This window comes from Odontomachus brunneus, unplaced genomic scaffold, assembly GCF_010583005.1.
Source record: "Odontomachus brunneus isolate Ranch 3 - 2012 unplaced genomic scaffold, Obru_v1 Obru_scaffold_027, whole genome shotgun sequence".
Classification (NCBI taxonomy): Eukaryota; Metazoa; Arthropoda; class Insecta; order Hymenoptera; family Formicidae; genus Odontomachus; species Odontomachus brunneus.
This window is the reverse complement of record NW_022639477.1, coordinates 1,978,083-1,998,459: the sequence shown is the minus strand read 5'-3', so window position 1 is coordinate 1,998,459 and position 20,377 is coordinate 1,978,083. Positions and strand designations below refer to the sequence as shown.

General features: G+C 39.3%; 1 protein-coding gene across 1 annotated transcript; it reads left to right on the top strand.

Annotated features, from left to right (window-relative positions):
* Positions 1-4,411: 4,411 nt before the first annotated feature.
* Positions 4,412-19,450, top strand: LOC116842823 (sodium/potassium-transporting ATPase subunit beta-2-like). The gene is made up of 5 exons (XM_032812550.1): positions 4,412-5,429; positions 11,091-11,351; positions 11,475-11,656; positions 11,830-12,103; positions 12,191-19,450. The coding sequence occupies exons 1-5, from the start codon at positions 5,303-5,305 to the stop codon at positions 12,292-12,294; spliced, it is 948 nt and encodes a 315-aa protein (XP_032668441.1). The 5' UTR covers positions 4,412-5,302; the 3' UTR covers positions 12,295-19,450.
* The last annotated feature ends 927 nt before the right edge of the window (positions 19,451-20,377 follow it).

The following is a 20,377-nucleotide window of genomic DNA, read 5'->3' as shown; positions in this document are numbered from 1 at the left end:
ATATATATATATATATATATATATATATATATATATATATATATATATATAATTATATATACTGTAACCAACATCATACAACTGCATACTTAATATAAAATTGCTATCAACGATTATAATGTCAACTTTGATTTTGATATATTTTAAAAATGTCTCATATCATTCTGAATATTCATACTATATCTAAATCCAAAAAGAAATCTAATTATTATAACACAATCTAATTATTATTACAACACATCGGGCGAGTTTTTTAATTCATCGATGGATCCATCGATGAATTAAAAAACTCGTCCATTGTAATAATACTAAATTTTCTTAAAATTATTAATAAACTTATAATTATTAATAACTTTATAACTTTATTAGTCAGAAGAATTTTTATACCATTCAAGGACTTTTTTGCCATGTTTTATCAAATAATGTATTCCAATATTGACATATGTAGAAAACATTGCTATAAAAAAATCTGCCACACATATATATAAACTTGTAAAATTAGTTGTACAAATTGAAAAATAAAATCACAAGTATTTTTGTAGAATTTGATATTTACGTTTTTAAATGAACTGTAAAGCACGTTCTTTGTGCTTGTTAATTCTTTCAAGAGTATTATGTCTATTTTTTATGATGATATAATAAGACGTCTGAGCTGTCGTTGAATAGTACTATTTGATAAAGTAAAGTGCGTCCGAACCATTATTTAGCCATATCACATCCTCGTTTCGTTTAGGAAAGTGGCGGCTCGTTGCGGAAAGTTTGGAATTAATTTGAACATTTACACAAGAATAACGGATTTAAGATTATTTAAGATTGTTTCAAGTTCAGATTCTGTACAGATCATTTTATTGATTACAAAGCATCTAAATTTAAGATCTTAAATATGAAGGCCCGATTCCACCAACGTCGATCAAGCCTTAAACCGCGTTTAAACTATCTGAAACAAAGACTTATGGCTCCTGCACACAGGACGCGGTAATGTTTGCCGCGCGGCAAACATTACCGCGTCCTGTGTGCAGGAGCCATAAGATTATGCTCATTTTTACAAACTTTAGATAACTTAATTGGTTGGTTATTTCAACAGAATTGACTAATCGCATCTGTCAATTCTGATTAATTGATTCTGATTAAAAATGCGATTGGTTAATTTATTTGGAATAATCAGCCGGTTAAGTTAACCATTAGACGTCTTATTTGCTCACTTAGCGTTCGGGCGGCATTGATTTCTTCCCATAAGTTGGTAACGCTTGAAAATAAATTGCGACGCGGTAAAAACAATGTATTCCACAATTCGTCTAGTTTCCGCGATTTTGGCTCGTCGAATGTGCGTCTCGTGTTCGAATCATCGTCGGGAGCGCTGAAAGTAAGTCTGGCGCGTTCATCATAACGAGACATTGTCAAATAAGCACCTAAAATGTGTATGTCGCAAAATAGACAGTTGGAACTTCCGAAAAAAGTACCGCTCGTTCGTCGAATTAGTGACTAAATTTACACGGCAGCTTAAACCGGTTAAGTAACAACCGTATTTAGTAAATTCTCGCATCCGATTGGTATATTCTTTTAGATTTAGAAATATATCCCAATCGGATTCAAAAGTTTACTAACTACGGTAGTTACTAAACCGGTTTTAAGTTGCCGTATAAACTTAGTCAGTGTTATTGTCTTAAACGAATATTCGGAGTGTCACAACAGCTGGAAGCCAGGATGCCCAAAATTAGTGCCAGAATGACTATATAGTCATTCTGGCACTAATTTTTTATAGGTTTCAATGTTAGCGAAAGTGACAATATCCATGCAAGTGCAACACAGGGATTAAAACTTCAAGTTAATATTTGGAGTGTCATGACGGAGCAATTAGTAGATTTATTCTGTAACTTCTTAACGACAATGTCACTAGCGTGATGTGCAGCTTTTCTACCACATACTATATACCTGCGCAACGACCACGTAGCGATAACGACACAATTTAAATCAATAGTTGAATTTAAATCAATAGCGAGTTTTATTATTTTAAATCATTTCAAACCGCGGCAGACGTCAAATTTCAGTTTGGCGTTAGCACCAAAACGCCATCTGTGTCGCATCGGCACACTAGGTTTTCGTGTTATACTTGCCTCTCTGAGTGGGGTGATTGACCATATTTGGTGAGTGAGGTGATTGACCGCGACCGACAGAGATGTCCGCGTAACTAGAGTGAGTGTGGGTGGACATCCTTGGTACCATTCTTGTCGAGGTCGCGGAGTGAGGCAAGGTCATCGCCACGGTCGCTGTGCCTTTACATCATATATGTAATACTAATATATGGCGCGTAGAGCTCTCAGCGGTACCGCAACACTACGGTGCAGACAATGCTCATCTGTCTTTTTCTGTATCAATATCAGTGTTCTGTCTGTGCAAAGCGCATGCGTAACGTTTACCCTTCCATCATGGTCTAAGCCAATACGATTAGGCCTGACGCCTTACCGAACTAACCTTATACACACAGACACAACGTTATAGGCACTTTTCATATTTATTTTTCTTATTTATTATCAATTACTCAGTTTCTTTAATACATTTCCAGTGAGAAATGACTTGTCGATCGACGTCGAAAAGACGTCGCTATGTTTACATGTGTACATGTTACATTTTGTCGTCACGCTTGCGCATTGCGATCATAGAACACTCATTTTTAGTGAGCCAATTATCGTCCATCTTCTATCTTTCAGTCTTCTTTCACTCTCTCTTATAGCAAAAATTCCTCTACGTGCCATATAGTAGTTACGTATATGTTTTACATATATACGCGCTATATATTATATATATATATATATATTCTCAAAATAGCCTCGCGGAATCTGACTATTGTTTACATTCACGTGCCGCGTCCTAACCCTACAGTGTGTGAAAGGGTAGCACTGACTGATCGAGCGTGCGGATCGATACAGACGTCAATAATCTCACTTGTAGGCATCGTAGCGACTTGAAACGAAAACCGTCGCAAACGGGAAATTACCGCGCTTTCGATGGATGCGAAATCGTTCATTAATGTACATTAATCTATGTTAAAAACAAAAAAAATCTTAATTTAGATCTATAATGCGAAGCATCAGTTTTGTTTTTGACAGTTACAAGATATAGTTTTAATTATCATTGTATCTACAACAGCAGATATAGTTTGCTATAACGCCGAAGCTCAAATAACTAGTAAATTTAGCTCCGTCAGCAACAATATTAGCTGTTCCTATTTCAATAACAAATCTGAGTTGCCACAGCTGTATTTTAGCTATATTAGCTATATTTAGTTTCTGTTTCTGAAAAATTCTCTTTCTGTGTGTAAATTAATCTCTTGCTCAGAAACTACACGCTATAATATACTCGATTTTAACCGGTACTTTATTTTTATGTAAATATGTATAGATCTATCTTGTTGACTCGTATCTTGTAAACTTAGGTAGATGTCTAAAATTTATTTAGATATCGGTCTTGATTTTTTGTGATTACTTCATAAGCAATATTTGATGTTTGTTGGCTCTTAAAAGTAATTAAAGAGTACTAAGTTTTGTTCATCCTTATTATTAAACGCCAATTCTTGCCAAATTACTCGAACTCTAATATCGGAAATGCAATAATAAATTAGCATGTAAGCAGTGATGTAGCCAGAAAAAAATTTCGGGGGGACTGCACTTTTTATTTTTGACGAGCAAAAAAGGTCATTCGAAAAAATTTTTCTCACATTTGACGTAACCCAGAAAATTAATTTTGGGGGCAGCCCCTTCAACCCCCTGGCTACGCCACTGCATGTAAGTAGTAAATAATTCTAATATATATATTTTCTACATCACTTTTTTAAATTTTGGAAGTGCCTGTTTGTAATCTGAACTCATACTGTTCGATGATAAGATGTAAGATGTAATATATACGCTACAGATTAAAAGAATAGTATTTATTACATTCTATTGCATATAAAGTTATTCACTACATATATGATAGATATTTAACAGATACAGAAAGTTTTTCAGCAATGATGTGACAATTTTCTTCTTAACTATCAGCTATCCCCGGTAAATTTGTACGGTAAGTAATATCTAAAATATAACTTAATCAAGATCATCTCATACAGTACTTTGTCTGTTTTGTTAAACTTTGTTACCCTTGACCCTCATATTGAAATATATCACAGCTAATCGTTTGTACATTCTTTAAGATTAACGACGTCGAACACCCCGTGTATATAGCAATAACGCAGTGAGAAATATCATTGCAGTGAAGCAAAAAATTTGCTTGGTGTGCACTATGTCTTCACGTTTTGTAGAAGAATGCCGAGTGGTCAACAGTAGTGACGCACATCACCGGGCGATAACCGACAAGCTGTGTTGGTGTCTGCGTTGCTGCAGCCTGAGGATCGCGGAAAAGCTCATGCTGTCATTCTCTCTCGGGCTACCGTGGCAGTCAGACGTTCCACGTGACCCACTATCTACATCTTTTCGTCTCTTTTGCTCCTGCGCGATTATTTCCTTGCTTCTCTTCTCTAACATTGTCCAGAACTCCCCTCCTTACTCCCGTTCGCATAAGACTTAATACGCATACGCGATGCTCCGCGCGAGTCCGCCGCGCACCACCGCGTAAGCTCCGTCGCGCGGGCAATCGCAATACCGCGGAACGGGGTCGATCGAAACCACCCACGACGAAGAAGCGGGAGGTCCGAAAGTCGCGAGTTGGTGCGAGAGGGATCACTGCGATTGCCGCCGTTGCTGGTGGAGCCACCACCTGGTCGAGATTCGCGCGAGGGGGCCAAGGGAGTCAGCAGCACGGCAGGGAGGAAAGGGTAATTGTATGTCCGCGGGAGGGGTGACAGGGAAATCGCGTATTGACGCGTCTGCGTGGTCACGCCGGCGCGTTACCTCGCCGTACGAGACGGCGCAACGAGGGGTAAAGGGTGTAAGGTTGGTAGGGGAGATGGTACGCTGAAAAGCTCTCGGGGGTCGGGCCAGCTTCAATCGCTCAATATTCAACCCCTCGCCGTACGGGAGCGCCCGAGGAGAGCAGCGGCTCCTCCAGACGGGAGTACGAATCGACCGTTCCTTCCTTTGCGCCCTCGCCCGCGGAGCTGTTCGATCGCGGCCGACGTTCCGCCGTCGTCAGAGGAACCGTCGCCTCCGAGTGGGAAAAAGTCGCCGACGGCTGGCCAGCCTTCGAGAGGGATCCCGCGGGTGGCAGCGCATTTTTCTCACCACTTTCCGCCTGTCGTCCCCGGATTCCGTTCGGCTCCGTTTCGTACCTCGCGCGTTGTCTTTCTCGCCGTCGTCGACAGCACAGCGGCATGGAGGGTAAAAAGGTCGAGCAATTTTACACCCCGCCGCCGAGACTCGGTAAATGGGAGGGTTTCCGGGTCTTTCTCTGGAACTCCGAGACGGGACAATTCCTGGGACGCACTGGCGCCAGTTGGGGTGAGTACACCTTTCTTGGTGTGTACACTTTTTCTTCTTTATGGTGTTTTCGCGACATTGAACCACCTCATCGTCGGTTCGTTTCGTCAAAGCTTTCTTTCTTCTCGACCCGCCCTTTGCTACTTACGATCGTCCTTGGGCACGATTATCCCGCTCGCGGGGAACAAAACCCTTCGATCAGCGAAGTCTGATTGATCATAGAGACTCACATCCTCTTGCATCTTGTTTCACTAGCCTTAACGTTAATATCCTGCCTCGACATGCCTTTAAATAGGTCACGATAGTATATAGCGTAGAGGAACGTTATATTATATAATGTAAAAAAGCACGAGTACATAAAACGTTATTTGGAGATCGTGTTAGACCGCAAGGGGCTCGTCATTTGCATTCAATAGCGCCATTGCGGTACCTTGGCTGTTCGATTTTGAGAGAAGCATCGCAAGTCTATTAGAACTCGAAGATGCAAAGGATCGTAAAATAAATGATACTTTTATGTCATGTATTTTCATGTTTCTCATTCTCCTCGACTCGACCCATTATTACTTCATATAATTTCATTACACTTATTTCATAGCATTATAGATTTGATAAAAAAGAAAATGAATAACACATGCAATTTTCGTAGATCTTGAAACTGAGTAAATTATCCGCTCAGCGATATGTCAGAAATTAAAGAAACGTGTAGTTATTAATCTGACTTTTGTTAAGCCGATTTTCGAATTGCTTTTATCATGATTCATTTTATTTTTTACTTCTACGCGTTTTATCTTTATCAAAAGACTTTTATTGCAGTGATATTTTTTTAATTCGTATCAGTTTCTCGAGAGACATGTCGAAGGTTATACCGCGAGGCCTCGTTACGTAATAACACATAAAAGGTAGTAGTTGAGTATCGCTGTTTTATTTTCTGTATCGACAAGTTTTGCCGTGACATTTTAATAGTATTTGCTATTGCAGCGACGTGATTCTATATGCAAAAATAAAATAATGAAATGTGCTTGCAGAGTAGTTAAATATGTAGCGAAAATGTGTAAAATTGAATATGATTAACTCATGAGCTCTCTAATAAGCATGATTTGAAGTAAAATAGTTCTTGGAAACATGAAAAAAAATTAATAAATTTTGACGCGGTAATGGAAACAAAAAATATACGTAATGTAATTCAACGGAAAACGATCCGTGTAACCACAACGCCGGAGGGGGATTCTCTTTTAATAATTATACTTTAAAATTCTTTTCCTGTAATCAAAGCGCTTATATTTCACTTGTTTAATGACAATACCTCTTTGAGGAAAATGACTTTGGTCTATCCCATTTTCTTCATGTCTTTGTCTCGAACAGCCACTGTTGCTTTACGCATTTAGATACGAAATTATATTGTTATATAATTTATATTGGCTGCTTCTTAGTTAGTGCACGCGAGTTAATTTACACTTTTAAATGGCACTAGTCGTAATGTCGTGTTATTACAGGAAGCGTAAAGGTAAAAAATTGCTCACCGTTGGCGAACTGATTACGTAAGATTTAAGGCTCCTCCGATAGAAGCGTAAGATGTCGTCTTATAGTTAATTGTTGTTTATCGAAGACTATCTTTTCGATACACAAAAATGTAATTCTTCGTAAGTTAACTTTTCTTGTGGAACGTTCAGTTGATAATTTTTTTTTTTTAAAGAATTTTATCCTTTCCTAGAAGAATTAATATTCTTTTCGAGGCAGCGAAGCAAACGAGCAAATATCTTATACTATGAAGTTTCTGGTAACGGACCGCTGATTTACCGCAGATATCTCTTAGCTTGTATTTAGTGTCGTGCACATCCTGTTTTGATAATGCCATACAAAGCGAGTTTTTCCTACATCTTACTGCTAATATATATATTTTATACATGCATACATCAGTTAAAAACAGAGTTCATATATAGTTTGAAACACATGTTTATTTGATAGAACCATTAGAAATATTTCTAAATAATATTTCTTATTTCGTATTTAAATAAATATTAACATTGATTTAATTTTGCCAATTTTCATAACTGCATTTATTTTAAATGGTTATGATAAGTTTATGCAGTATGATAATAAAATATTATAAATTTTAATGCAACAGTATTTTATTTATATGTCAATTAATTTTTTATTGTTATTTATGTCACTAATTGTGCATTTAATTGGATTAGTAATTTATCGTTCACCCGAGTGTTATATTTACTGTTGCTTTATACATCCGTTGCAAAATTATTTAATAATGGGTAAATAACTAATGGGTAATGACAGATAATAATTTTAATTTGATTAATGGGTTGACATTAATTTAAGTAACGATTTAAGGATTAGATTAAAATTCGAAATGGAGGGGATAAGAATTTACTGCTGTCGATTTATTTTTGCTATTCAAATTCCGTTATTAAAATATAGAAATTTGTGACAGTTTATCGTTACCACATTTAATGATTCGTGAAAATTACTGATTTTGCAAAATTAATAACATTGAATAACACCATAATAATTATTATTTAGAAATTTTAAAGCAGTTTACTATTGAATAACAATTATGTCACTTATTGTTTTACAGAATACCATAGAGGGTTTATTTGTTATTCATTTATTAGATTATAAATTATACGTTCATGAATAACTTGACTTCAAGAACGTATTGATTTTTAAAAATTTAACAATATTTGAAATTCGAAGGATCCTAGGATTCGGCGGGAATTATTAAGCATGTTTTCTTTTTTTGAACGCCCATAGAATGTTTCGTTATGACAACAGCATTAAATACATGAATGAATTGTATCGAAACACGCAATGCTGTCGCACGCCGTGCGTCACGAAATCATTACTAGATCGCTGATGAACGGAAGATTAATACGCGACTAATGTTACATAACACTTTAGCGGAGACTATCGTCGGCAAGTTGTCGCAAAGAAAAAACGTGTGCATATTCGTGTATTAAGGCATTTGAATCTCCTCGATCTCACGATCTTTAGTCAATCAGAAACGAATTTATTGTTGAATTATTTAAAATGAATTGCATAAAACTGAATATATACGCATATAATTGAATAAATATATATGATTGTTTGACGTATTTGATTTGTTTAACGTACGAATTCCCACGATTAAATTATTACGTAAATCGCGAGACATAATAATGATTGAAGCGCTGAACGCGTTACATGCATCAAAGCGTTCGTCGAAACGGGCGTGTTTCATTAATACTTCAACAACTGTCGTTATCTGCCACTGATATATCGAGGTAAATAGGAGAACTTGCGAAATAAGAAGTCCTTCAGCTATTCCGTCGTCAATTATACATCACAATGTATGTTAAGTCTAAAAAAGATGAAACAACCTCGCAATAGACAGTTGAAATTTCGCTAGCAGTATTCAAGCTTATAAGCTACATCCCTTCCTAATCACCCCTCCACCCCGGTCTTACTCTATTTTTTCTCTCCGTTTATCCCTCCCCTTTCTCTATCTGTCTATCACCCTTTCACCCACTCGCTCAACCCCTCCGCCTCTCTCTTGTTCTTGTTCTATTGCTGTTTGTCTATTCCCCTTCGCTCTTCTATTGCGGTCGATCGACTTCCGTCGAAATCAATAAGAGCCGTCTCCGTTACCATCTCGCAGAAATGGTATGGTCTGATTTCTATACTGGATAGTGTTAGCGTCTGCGCGCAGCCAACGCAGTCGATTTTTGCGGCCGAATGTCCTACATTCGAGTTCAATCCTGCGGACCTTTTCCGGAAAGGATGAAAATAGGCTTTCGCGAAACCGCTCACGCTGCAACACGGTTTCGTTGATAAAAATCGAGTTTGGTAATTACATCACCGTGAATAATGAGAAACGGAGTCGACGCCCGATGTGTTAACGTAAACCGTAAAGTCATTTACTCAGTCGGGGCGAATTTCGATTACATTATCCTCGACAACGTCACTATAGATTATCGAAGTTGACGTCATCCTGCCCATTCGATGTAGATAAGAGAGGCGAGAGGCTCCAAATGGTCGCTTGAATAAGTCTACACGCTAACGTCTATACGATGAGTGACAGAGTTTTACAATAAAATAAGAATTACCGAGAAGAGCTGTGAGAAATTCTTTTCAAATAGATTTTCTACTGATTAATAAATCGTTACAGAAACATCACAAAATTATAGCATTGCATTGAACTTGTTTCATTATCCGGAGAGGGGGAGGGGCGAAGATGAAATACAATTTTATATATGGCTACAGGAAATTATAATTGTAATTTTTTCTTTTTTATTCTTTTGTAGTATATACTAATAGTTACGTAACACAATTAATAGCTCTTCCTATTTATAAAACATAATGCATCTCGGACTGATATTCATCACGAAGCTTTAGTAAAAATGTTATTCGTTACTGTTTATTCATTATCAAAGCAGAGTACCAACGACCTACTTGACGACAGAAACGCAGTCGGCTCGCGTCGCCGCATTCGGCACCGAGTCGATCGATATCTCGAAAAAAGCCATGGAAATGTTACGTTGCCGTAGTGACTTCGTAATGACGTACAGCCATTGATGCGGAGGGTGAGACACACGAGTTGCTCGTCCTCCGTGATAACTCTATTGCTCTTGATTCGAATAATTCCAACAATTAATTTAATCACTTTGTTAGACACACGACAGTGTCTCGAGTTCGGAGAGTTCGGAGAGCTGTTGCATTCGATCGGTGAAGTAGTCCCGCGACGATTGCTATTATAAACAGTCCCACAATTATATTTGACGCGTTTAGACATTTAAAGTAATAGTAGTCTTTCTACTATGGAACGTATAGAATATACACGATGATTTGGATGTGACTTTATTCGTTGATACAGCGAGTTGCTTAAAAATAATTTTTAATCATGCCATGGTAAAGACGCTGCAGTCGCATTAATGATTCCACGAGGATACATCACGACGCGCGCACGCAAGTATATTCGTCAACAATTTGTGTAACAAACGCGTGGTATCGCTTACCCAATACCAATTCAGGCCAATTAGACGTCGCATCATAATTGTCTCAGTGCTGCAGCCTTCGGCCGGCAAGCAAGGCACAGTAACGATAGAAATTACGCTTGTGAAATAATTGCAATCGATCCCGACATTAATTCAAGCCTCGACGAGATGTATTCCGCCATTTCGTTTTCTATTTTTCTAAGCCAAGTAATTATTAATCGTGAACAAAACAGCCGACTAAAGGAACCTTAACATTTAATTTTAGTCGAACAAATTACACAAGGTCAGCTCGAGCTAAACGTTCACGAAGGAACAGAGGTCGATGAGAGTATGTATGTATCAGCACTAATTTCAATCTACTGGATTGGAAGAGCGCGCACATACACACACATTCCAATATCAAGAAGGGATTCCGTATAGAAGTAGAAATAGAAATCACTACTCTGCACACAGAATGTCTATACAACGTTGTTACTCCATAGAGTTTCCCATAGAATTTACATAACGCATAATTGTCTTAAAGAGAGCATCGCTTAAAAGATAATACGTGTTTTTCAGGACGTTTTATCACGTGCTAGGTACATTTAAAAATTATGCATTGTCAAAATTGCTAACAAATAAGTTCCAGCGATTTTTGTTTGTTCCTTCGGATCAACAAATTCGTCGTGTGACTTACACTGACAATTATGTCTTTCAGCTAAAATCTTGCTGTTCTACGTGATTTTCTATGCCGTCCTGTCGGGCTTCTTCGGCGCGATGCTCGCTGTGTTCTATCAGACGTTGGACCCGAACGCGCCGAAATGGCAGTTGGATAACTCGCTGATCGGCAGCAACCCCGGTCTCGGTTTCAGGCCTATGCCACCCGAAAGCAACGTCGAGAGTACTTTGATTTGGTATAAAGCCAGCGATGAAGGCAATTATCTTCACTGGACCAGGGAATTGGACAAATTCCTGGAAGGTGAGATCGTCTCCAGAGTTGAAATATTATCTTCAACGAGGTCGAAATGACTTTTTATTCTCAATGGACTTTACGTACTTCCTCTGAGAATTTTTTAGAATAATGTTTGTGCACAATTTCCAGAGTATCAGAAACCGGCTAGCGGCATGAACGGTTTCGAGCAGCGAATAAACTGCGATTATAACAAGGCACCACCTCAGGGTAAGGTCTGCGATGTAAATATGGCTGCTTGGGGAAAGTGCACGAAGGAGAACAAATACGGTTTCAGCAAATCTGCACCTTGCATTTTCTTAAAACTCAACAAGGTTTGTATGTTTTTTTTGTTGATTATATCAAAACCTTGTCGAATTCTCGGTATTCTCTTAGAAATTAGCTATTAGCTATGTTATTTGGATATATAAACATCTATTTATATATCCAAAAATTTACATACACTATTTTATTGACACTATAAAATATTGTTCCCGCTTGTTTTCAGATCTTCGGGTGGAAGCCGCAATTTTATAACGATACGAAAAATCTGCCATCTACAATGCCGGCGGATCTTCAGGAGCATATCAAGCAGGAGGAACCTGCCGGTAGATTGGACACTGTCTGGGTATCCTGCGCCGGTGAGAATCCAGCCGACGTGGAAAATATGGGCGCGATTCAGTACATTCCGCGTCGCGGTTTTCCTGGCTACTACTTCCCGTTCACGAACACCCCGGGATACCTGAGTCCTCTTGTCGCTGTGTTCTTCGAAAAACCAAAGTGTACGTATGTCCACCAATCGTGATTCCGTACCACTCATATGGAGGTGAGCCGTTCAGACAATCAACATCCATTCGTTCTCGTTGCAGACGGCGTGCTCATCAATATCGAGTGCAAGGCATGGGCGCACAACATCATCCACGACAGATTCGAAAGGCGCGGCTCGGTGCATTTCGAACTGATGGTGGACTAAGCCCGGCTGCTTCGGCCAATCGTTAGACCACCACCGCTACCAACCGCGTCCACGTAGGAAGCCGCAACAAAAAAAAAATAGTAGAGGACAGAGAGAAGACGTTTCTTTTTTAATCTGCCTCGTTGGCCGACCGCGATCACACCCTGTGCCATCCGGTTTTCTCTCTGCCGACGATACCGCCCCGGATCAGCCTTACTTCTTCTCACCGTCGTCATTTCATCGTCAGTTCATCATCTTCGTCATCGGGCACTTCACAACGATCGCGACATCGCAGTCCGTCTCTCCGCGTTGTTCGCCAAGTTAAGAAAGAAGACGGAAGAACGAAGGGATAGGGGGAAACGCGAGGGGACTAGAAAGAGGAAAAGGTAGTGTGTTGGAAGAAGTGAACTCAACGTTAGCGATCAACTATTCAATTCGACATGCACAAAACGAAATGAGAAAGGGAGGGTGGGAAGGGTCGAAATAAATAGTCCCGCACAAAAAGCCGGGCGGTATCCTCCCTTATTTCTGCCAGGGTCGTGTCACGGGGAGTGATCTCGACCATCGACGGCTACGTCGATCGTTCGCAGTACTACTTCATTCGCGCACGCGACAGAGAGAAAGAGAGAAAAAGAGAAAGAGGAAGAGAGAGAGAGAGAGAGAGAGAGAGAGAAAGAAAAAAGAGAGAAAAACAGAGATTTTCCCTTAGTTTCAAAGCCCACCGCCCGTTCCAGTTAGTATTCTTATTAAGCTTTTCGTCACACACGTTCCTTTCCACGACGACGCGAGTTCGGCCGACGAGTCGCGTCGACGCGGCACCGCGGATGATCGATGATGATCTTAGGTTTGGCCATGTAGATACTTTAGATTATAGCGTATTTCTGCCCGTCGCTACGGTACATCTCGGCATGTGTTATATTGGAATTCCTCAGCGAGAGAGAATAAGGGAGAGAGGGCGCAAGAGGAAGGCAGACAGAGACAGAGTTCTCACAAAGTGAAACTCAGCGAATTCTTAAGTGAAGAGAGCGCAGGCACAAAGGGGTACAAGTACGCGTTAGGTTCAGTTGGAGTGATCACTGTCGAGGGGCAACGGTGAACGCGGCTTGTGACTTCATCGATAATCTCGAGCGATACTGATCGAGTCTCTCGGGTACATTAATCAAAAGCGACACAAAGCTGCCATCCGCCAGTATCCGTCGAGACGCCGAACGAAGTCGCGAGTTCTATACGTAGAATCACTTCCTCCCCTTGCTCGTGATCTCTCCGAACGTTATCTGTATTTGTAAGATACATAGTCGATTATTATATAGTTGAACAAACGCGTAGGGAGTCGTTGAAGAACTTTCGTTTATCGAAGTACACACAATCGAGCTTCAGAACATACCGAAGTGTAGTGCACTCGTTGATTTGGAGTTGAGACGATTTAGTCAGGACGATTAATTCTTCTGTGGTTTATCTGTTATCATTCATAGCGACACCGATCGGAATTCTATTTGCATCACTTTGCCGTAAAAGCTATCACGTATGATACTTGTGTCGCACGTATGTTACTTGTATTCCTTTGTTCCAGATATTTTCAATTTGAGAGAATTGAGAGATTATAAAACAGATTACTATTGAAGTCAGAGCTGTGGGGCGAATATCGCGAAAGAGTGTTACAAAGAAATGGAAATTAAGAGCTTGATGAGGCGATCGATGGTTGTTGCCACTCGCAGTGGTGTACGTTGAACGCGACTGACGACCTAGGATTCTCGATGGATCTGTAGGGCTTATTTTATGCGGAGGCACTCGGATTCGCGAATTGTTGAATCTACTGATTTTTGAGCTCATAAATACTTGGATTTGCATATTCTTGGACTGGCAAGTTTTTTTAGGATCGTAGAATTATTAAAGATGTATGTTTCAGTCTTCAAATGTCACGATAAAAATCTTAACGGGATTCAAGGTACAATGTGGTCAGACGTGACACTGCCATATCAGTTGCGAGTTAAGACTTCTTAAACAAACTGATGAATGGTAAAAAAAATCGTTTAAAGTCATATGCAGAGAAAGGGGACATGTCCGTGTTGTAAGATCGGACAGCTAAACTCTAGTTTGCAAATTTGAACGCAAAGTTAGACGGTGACAGCGTAGAAAACTTTTCGGTAATTCGAGCTACAGGAAAAGAAAAGAAATAATGTGTTCCACTTATTATTCCAAGAATCTCTTATCTGGGGATGTATGAGGGCAAGAATCTGCACACTCAGGAATCTATAAATTAACAACAAGATCAACAGATCCGAAGATCTACGTGGACCTAAGAATCTAATATTAAAAGAAAAAAACAATTTACGGACACGAAGATTCGCGAATGCAACAGTCTGTAGGTCCAAGGATCTATTAATTTTATTGATTGATACTTTAAAGATATTTTTGTGATTAAACAGATAAAAAGAGAGCATTGCAACGCTTCACCAGTCTCACATTGACAAGATATGTTACGATAGTATAAAGAGGCTTTCACACGTTCAGTATTTAAGGCTCTGAGAGAAAAGCTGCTTGTACATAATTTCTACAAAAGAGTTTAAAAGTGTCTAAAGGTCCGAAAGCAATTTTGAGGAGCACTTGCGATCAGTAATTACCACATCTTTAATACGAACACGTCGATTGTATACTGATAATACCAAAATGTTATAGCAACGATATATCGATACTTACCGAGACATTGGACCTGTTAAATTAATAGTAAATACCGATTGCGGTGACAAACTTTACAAGTACTTAAAAGGAGATATAATTTAAACTATTGATTTTTGGATGTACTTAAATCAGAGAGGTTTCACCAATCTCGAAAAAAGAACTGTCGATATATCGCATTAATTATATCACAGACAAGCGTTCAGCCCCGACTAGCGGCATATGAGAATTTATATCGGTTTCGTTACGACCATACGACACGCCACATAACACGGGGAAGAATGCATATGATAGTGCTTAGTGCTAATTTACACCAATCCTGCGAGTCGTTGAGTTATTAATTTCCGAGAGGAAAATCGAAAAGCTGCTTTTTCCGCATCGACAAAACGTCGAAGAACGAACGTTTTGCGTCATCGATACGGATACCTTTTCATGAAACTGGAGCTTGCAACTGAGAAAACGATATATGTAAACTCTCGTGTACAATTACTTTGTGTAGTTCCATTACTATTAATTATTGCGCGACGATATTACTATGTAATATTAGTACTTACCTTTTTAGAACGTCTTGTCAATGTTTAAGAGTCTTTAAAACGTCTTGAGATCTTTAAGACGACGTGTTAGGTAATATATATAAATGCGTTCACAGAGTGATAAAGATTCTTGAAACTTAGAAATTTTCAATAAATATATCTTATTAAGATAAATATATAGCAAAGCATATATTGGTTGAATATAGATTTATATCTGAACTTTACCAATTCAACTCGTGAAACACATCTTTTATTTATGACCAACCCTCTTTTGTGTCGACATTTACTTTCACTCTATTCATGTGAGAAACTGTTAATTTACACAACGCCTAATATATTAAAATTAGATTTGCTTGATTTTAATTGATTGACAGTCGCCCTGGACTATATCAAGTCGAATTGTCGAAAAATATTCTTTTGTTTTTTTTCTTTTGATTTATATGTGACTACATTTGACAATTCTGGAGGATAATATGATTTTTTAAATCTATTTTTAATACAAAAATACTAGAATTGTATATTTTTAAGCATACATATCTGATTTATAGCCCCCAAATTCTTTTGGGATTTTCGAATTATTGAATTTTGTTATAAATTTTTACATATTCATAGATATATTTAAGTTTACACAATTTCATATCAGAAAATGCCTTACCGATTTTCTGGCGCTACACATTCTTAATTCGATGAATACTTTTTTCTAATTTACAAATTCTGGGATCTACAAATCATCCGATCTATAAATCCTGCGATTCATAAATTTATAGATCGATAGATTCTTAAATCGACAGATCCTTGCATTGAAAGATTCGTAGATTCACAGATTCTTGGATAATCGTCGATGGCATTGTTAAATCCGAAAAAAAAAACGGTGAAAGATATACAGAGGGGAGAAAGAAAAAATAGAAGAAAGAAAGGAGGGAGAGACGACAAAGACAAAAAGCGTGGACGGAGAGAATAATATATTATTAAAAGAAAAATATTATTATACTTGCAACCTACACATCAGGGCGGCTATACATATTATTCATCATTGTGAACGATCTGTTTCTAATAATGAACATCTAACTGTTGTTGAAGTATGAAAATTGTACTAATCACACGCATGAAAGAAAGAGAGAGAGAAAGAAAGAAAGAGCGAGCAAGTGAATAAGAAAAATTTGATATACATGATGAAAGAAGAAAAAGACGACGAAGAAGAAAAAAAGAAGCAGCCTCTAATAACGCGTACACCGGGTTCAAAGCTGATTATGTTTAAACTTCGTCAACTACCCGAATCGACGTCTGCTTTTCAAGGCCATCGAATTTTTATCGAGCCAAGAGCCAAGAATATTTGCATCGCGATCTTGGTGGTCAGGATATCGTTTGTTTCGAAATAACTTGCGTTCCCCGAGATCATCATTCGGGACGTATATCGTGTAGCCGACAAGTCGGATTTAATTTATCACTCGAATTGCGAGAGTGTTAGAGAAAAGGTCCCATAAACGAAAAAATCATAAAAGCGAAACGGATTAAAAAGGAGAAAGAAAAAAAAAGATCAAGCAGAAATTTGTAGTACGGTCCATTACGCATACCAACACATTAGGTGTATATATATATCCGTACTTATACGTATACTTACGCGTACACAGACGTATATATCCACGTTGTTATTGAGGATAAGTCAAAACTTTAATGTCCGAACGGCAGTGCTTTATATATAACGGGAGATCATATTACTTAATTAATGAAATATTTGATTAGATAAGGTACCTTTAGCGAATATGTTTAAGAGACCGATATATTATAGTATATATATATATATATATATATATACATATATATATATATGCATGCATATTTGTTAAATCCTGTTTGTCGTTGAATTATTGATAAGCCATGTGTAGTTTAAGATGTCTAAGCAGTGTCTTATGTTGTAATACATACATGTTGGGTGACGCTTGTTATGGACGTAATCGACGTGTATGTAAGGATGTACAACGTTACTATAGTTCCACGTGGCGCGATTTCTTTAGCGCGTACACGCGAGACATCCGGGGCGAAAGGGTGGATCAAGCCCGTGTTTCGTGAGGTTCACTTCACTTTATATCCGAAACGAGCCTTACACTTGTCGACTCGGTCCGCTCTCGGCCCGAACGTCTCGCACATATGTATATATAGGGTAACTATATATACTAATAATGCGGTGGATGGCGAAACGAGGAGGGTTCCGATGTGTGTCGTTACTGAAATTTATTGATCGACACTTTGGACAATTATAATCTCATGTATTGTAAAAGTTTCATCAGAGTGTTAAACGTTGACTGTATTTTACTGAACTAAGGACTTGATGCCATCAAACGTTGGAGTTGAGCCGTCCCAAGTGGAATTTTAGTGTCGTTAATATCACAAATTATGCGTGAATTAATGTCACAAAATCGCGGCGATCGCCCGACACGCCGATGATTCGCGAATCGCAACCGTAACGGCACAACTTTGTCCTTACCCGCCGTCTTGCTCGTCAGCAACGTGGCGCGACTCGTTAAATTCGACACAACATGCCCAGTAAGTGAAATCGTCGCGGGACGACCGACTCATGTTTCCGCGATCAACCGCATTGTAATTGACGATGAAGCGAAAAACTCGATCTCGTTGAAGAAGCGATTGCACATATGTGTCCTAGTGAGGCGGCATCTCCGCACAGAAAATTAGTTAAGACTCATCGAGGAGATAATCTTCTAGAGACTACTAGCGAGTCCTAAGAGTCCACCACGATCGTCTGTGATCGGTTTTGCACACTCTCTTTCGCGTATTACACTTTCTTTCACACTTTCGCATACTTTTGTGTGTAGGGAAGAGGTTTATCAGTTCGTGAGAGCGTATACACACTCACATTTGAGACAACCCGAGAGTATCTCAAGACCGGAGAAGAAGAGATACCGGGAAAAATAGCCGGTACGCGCTTATAGATAGTAAAAATAAAGCAAGTTACGCCGCGAGTCCCCCTCGCGGGGACGTACGCGCGATATTACATTAGAAACTGCGATTGCGCTGGACCTTTAGAGGATTATTTTTCTTCGTCATGTAGATAGAATGGCTCAGATGACTAATTGCTTAAAGCAACTATTAATTTAGGCGTTTTAAGATTTAAGCTTGTTGTCGTTGATTAAGATAATCGTACAGACCCGCCTCGACAATTATTATTATTATTACTATTATTATCGACGACCATCACATCGATTGGTAAAGTCCTTAAGGAATCGTTGTTGAGCGTCATGCAAACAGCGCTAATCGGGCGCAGTTTTCTTTACTGGTGACGTTCAATTCGATTCAATGCAACTCAACCGCAATGTTATTCGAGAATAAAGTCAGTGCCGTGCTCGGTTTATGAGCGCGATCACGTCAGCTGCGAAATAATAATTATTATAATTACAAATTCAAGGAAGAAGTAGTGATCGTAATCATACACCGGGAGAGGAGCGACAGTTTACGTGCACTCTGTTCATTAGGTCGTACGAACGTGACCGGATCCACGTATGTGTGTGTGTGTGTGTGTGTGTGTGCTTGATATGCACATTGGTGATCTATGAACGACGAGGAAAGAACTGGAGGAGTGAGACCACGAATAGAGATAGATCACTCTCGTCCGATCTCGACAGTGATCGCGAAGACGATTCATTTGACGCGAATCCGTTTCGAATTCGTTCGACGACCTCAACCGATGTTCGTTGTTTGCGTAGACAGTCGCAGTTTTGCGATGCTTCTTAGAGTTGCATCTGTCTTGACTCTTTTTCGCTTCGGATTTACCGGATCACGATCGCTCTTATTCCATTTTCCGCTCTGTGTAACCTTGGCTTCGAAATGCAGACGTTATTGTAGACGGCGGAAGATTTAAGCATGATTGGCTAATAAGGCATACGATAGGCATGATTGTTGATGACATCATTATACTTGAAATGTGTTACGGAGAATAAATCGGATCTACAGAAGTGCTTGGGAATTCATTTCACTGTGCGTTTAGGGAAGGCGACGGATGTCGTCCAAACAGCAAAAGAGCAATGCTTCTCATAGAAATTACAAAATTTCTGTTTATTTCTCTCGACCAAGTGTCTAAGCACTATTTAGCAATTGGATATCTGTGGGATAGTCAAGTATAAGAGATCTTAACGATTTTTAGATCTCATTTACATTCATTGTTTGATACACGTGTCAGCTTTCAAGTATGAATTACACCTTATCATGAGTCGCTAAAACGCAGCTCGTGTGCTCTCGAGAGAACTCGATCCGCTGACAGAACTACTGCCGACAAACTCGTCTGCACACGTCAGCCCTACATATGTCCACATATCAATTGCTGGTAAGATCACTTACCGAGTTGCTGATAAAATCACTGGTCTGGTGAGGGGCGTTTCGTCGCGCGCGAGCAATAATTTGAAAATACAAATGCAAGTCGCACCGCAATCCGCTTGCGCGCGAAGATAAATGTTCTATTCCCGACACTTTGCATACTTGACATAATTGCATGCGTGTACGATATTGCACGCGTGGCTTGCGAAAATCCTGTTTTACATTCTGACGTTCACCTCCTGCGTGAGAATGTCGAATTTTATCAGCGCGTTGCGCGCACATGTATACATGTAATCGTTCGACTCACAATTGGCAAAATTTCACGAATTTTCCGAGCTTGTCTCGCATTTGTATTCTCCGAACGGAATTAACACCGTCACTTACGGTCCAGCCGATTTACATGTAATTTCCTATTAAAGACCGACGATGTGACAGCCGTGGTGAGGAAGGTCCAGAAGACCCCACGCGTTGCGGTGCGCGCCATGGGAAATCAGTCGTGCATGGTGCTTGATAAATATGTGTACCGCGGCGACGGGTCCACGCGGCTCCGCGAGAGGAAGTCGAGCTTG

What these genes read in the sequence shown, in the direction of transcription:
- LOC116842823 (XM_032812550.1), top strand. Translation starts at nt 5,303, where the DNA reads ATGGAGGGTAAAAAGGTCGAGCAATTTTACACCCCGCCGCCGAGACTC. An exon ending in ACGCACTGGCGCCAGTTGGG is followed by an intron (nt 5,430 to 11,090) that starts GTGAGTACACCT and finishes TATGTCTTTCAG; the next exon opens with CTAAAATCTTGCTGTTCTAC. An exon ending in TTTTCTTAAAACTCAACAAG is followed by an intron (nt 11,657 to 11,829) that starts GTTTGTATGTTT and finishes GCTTGTTTTCAG; the next exon opens with ATCTTCGGGTGGAAGCCGCA.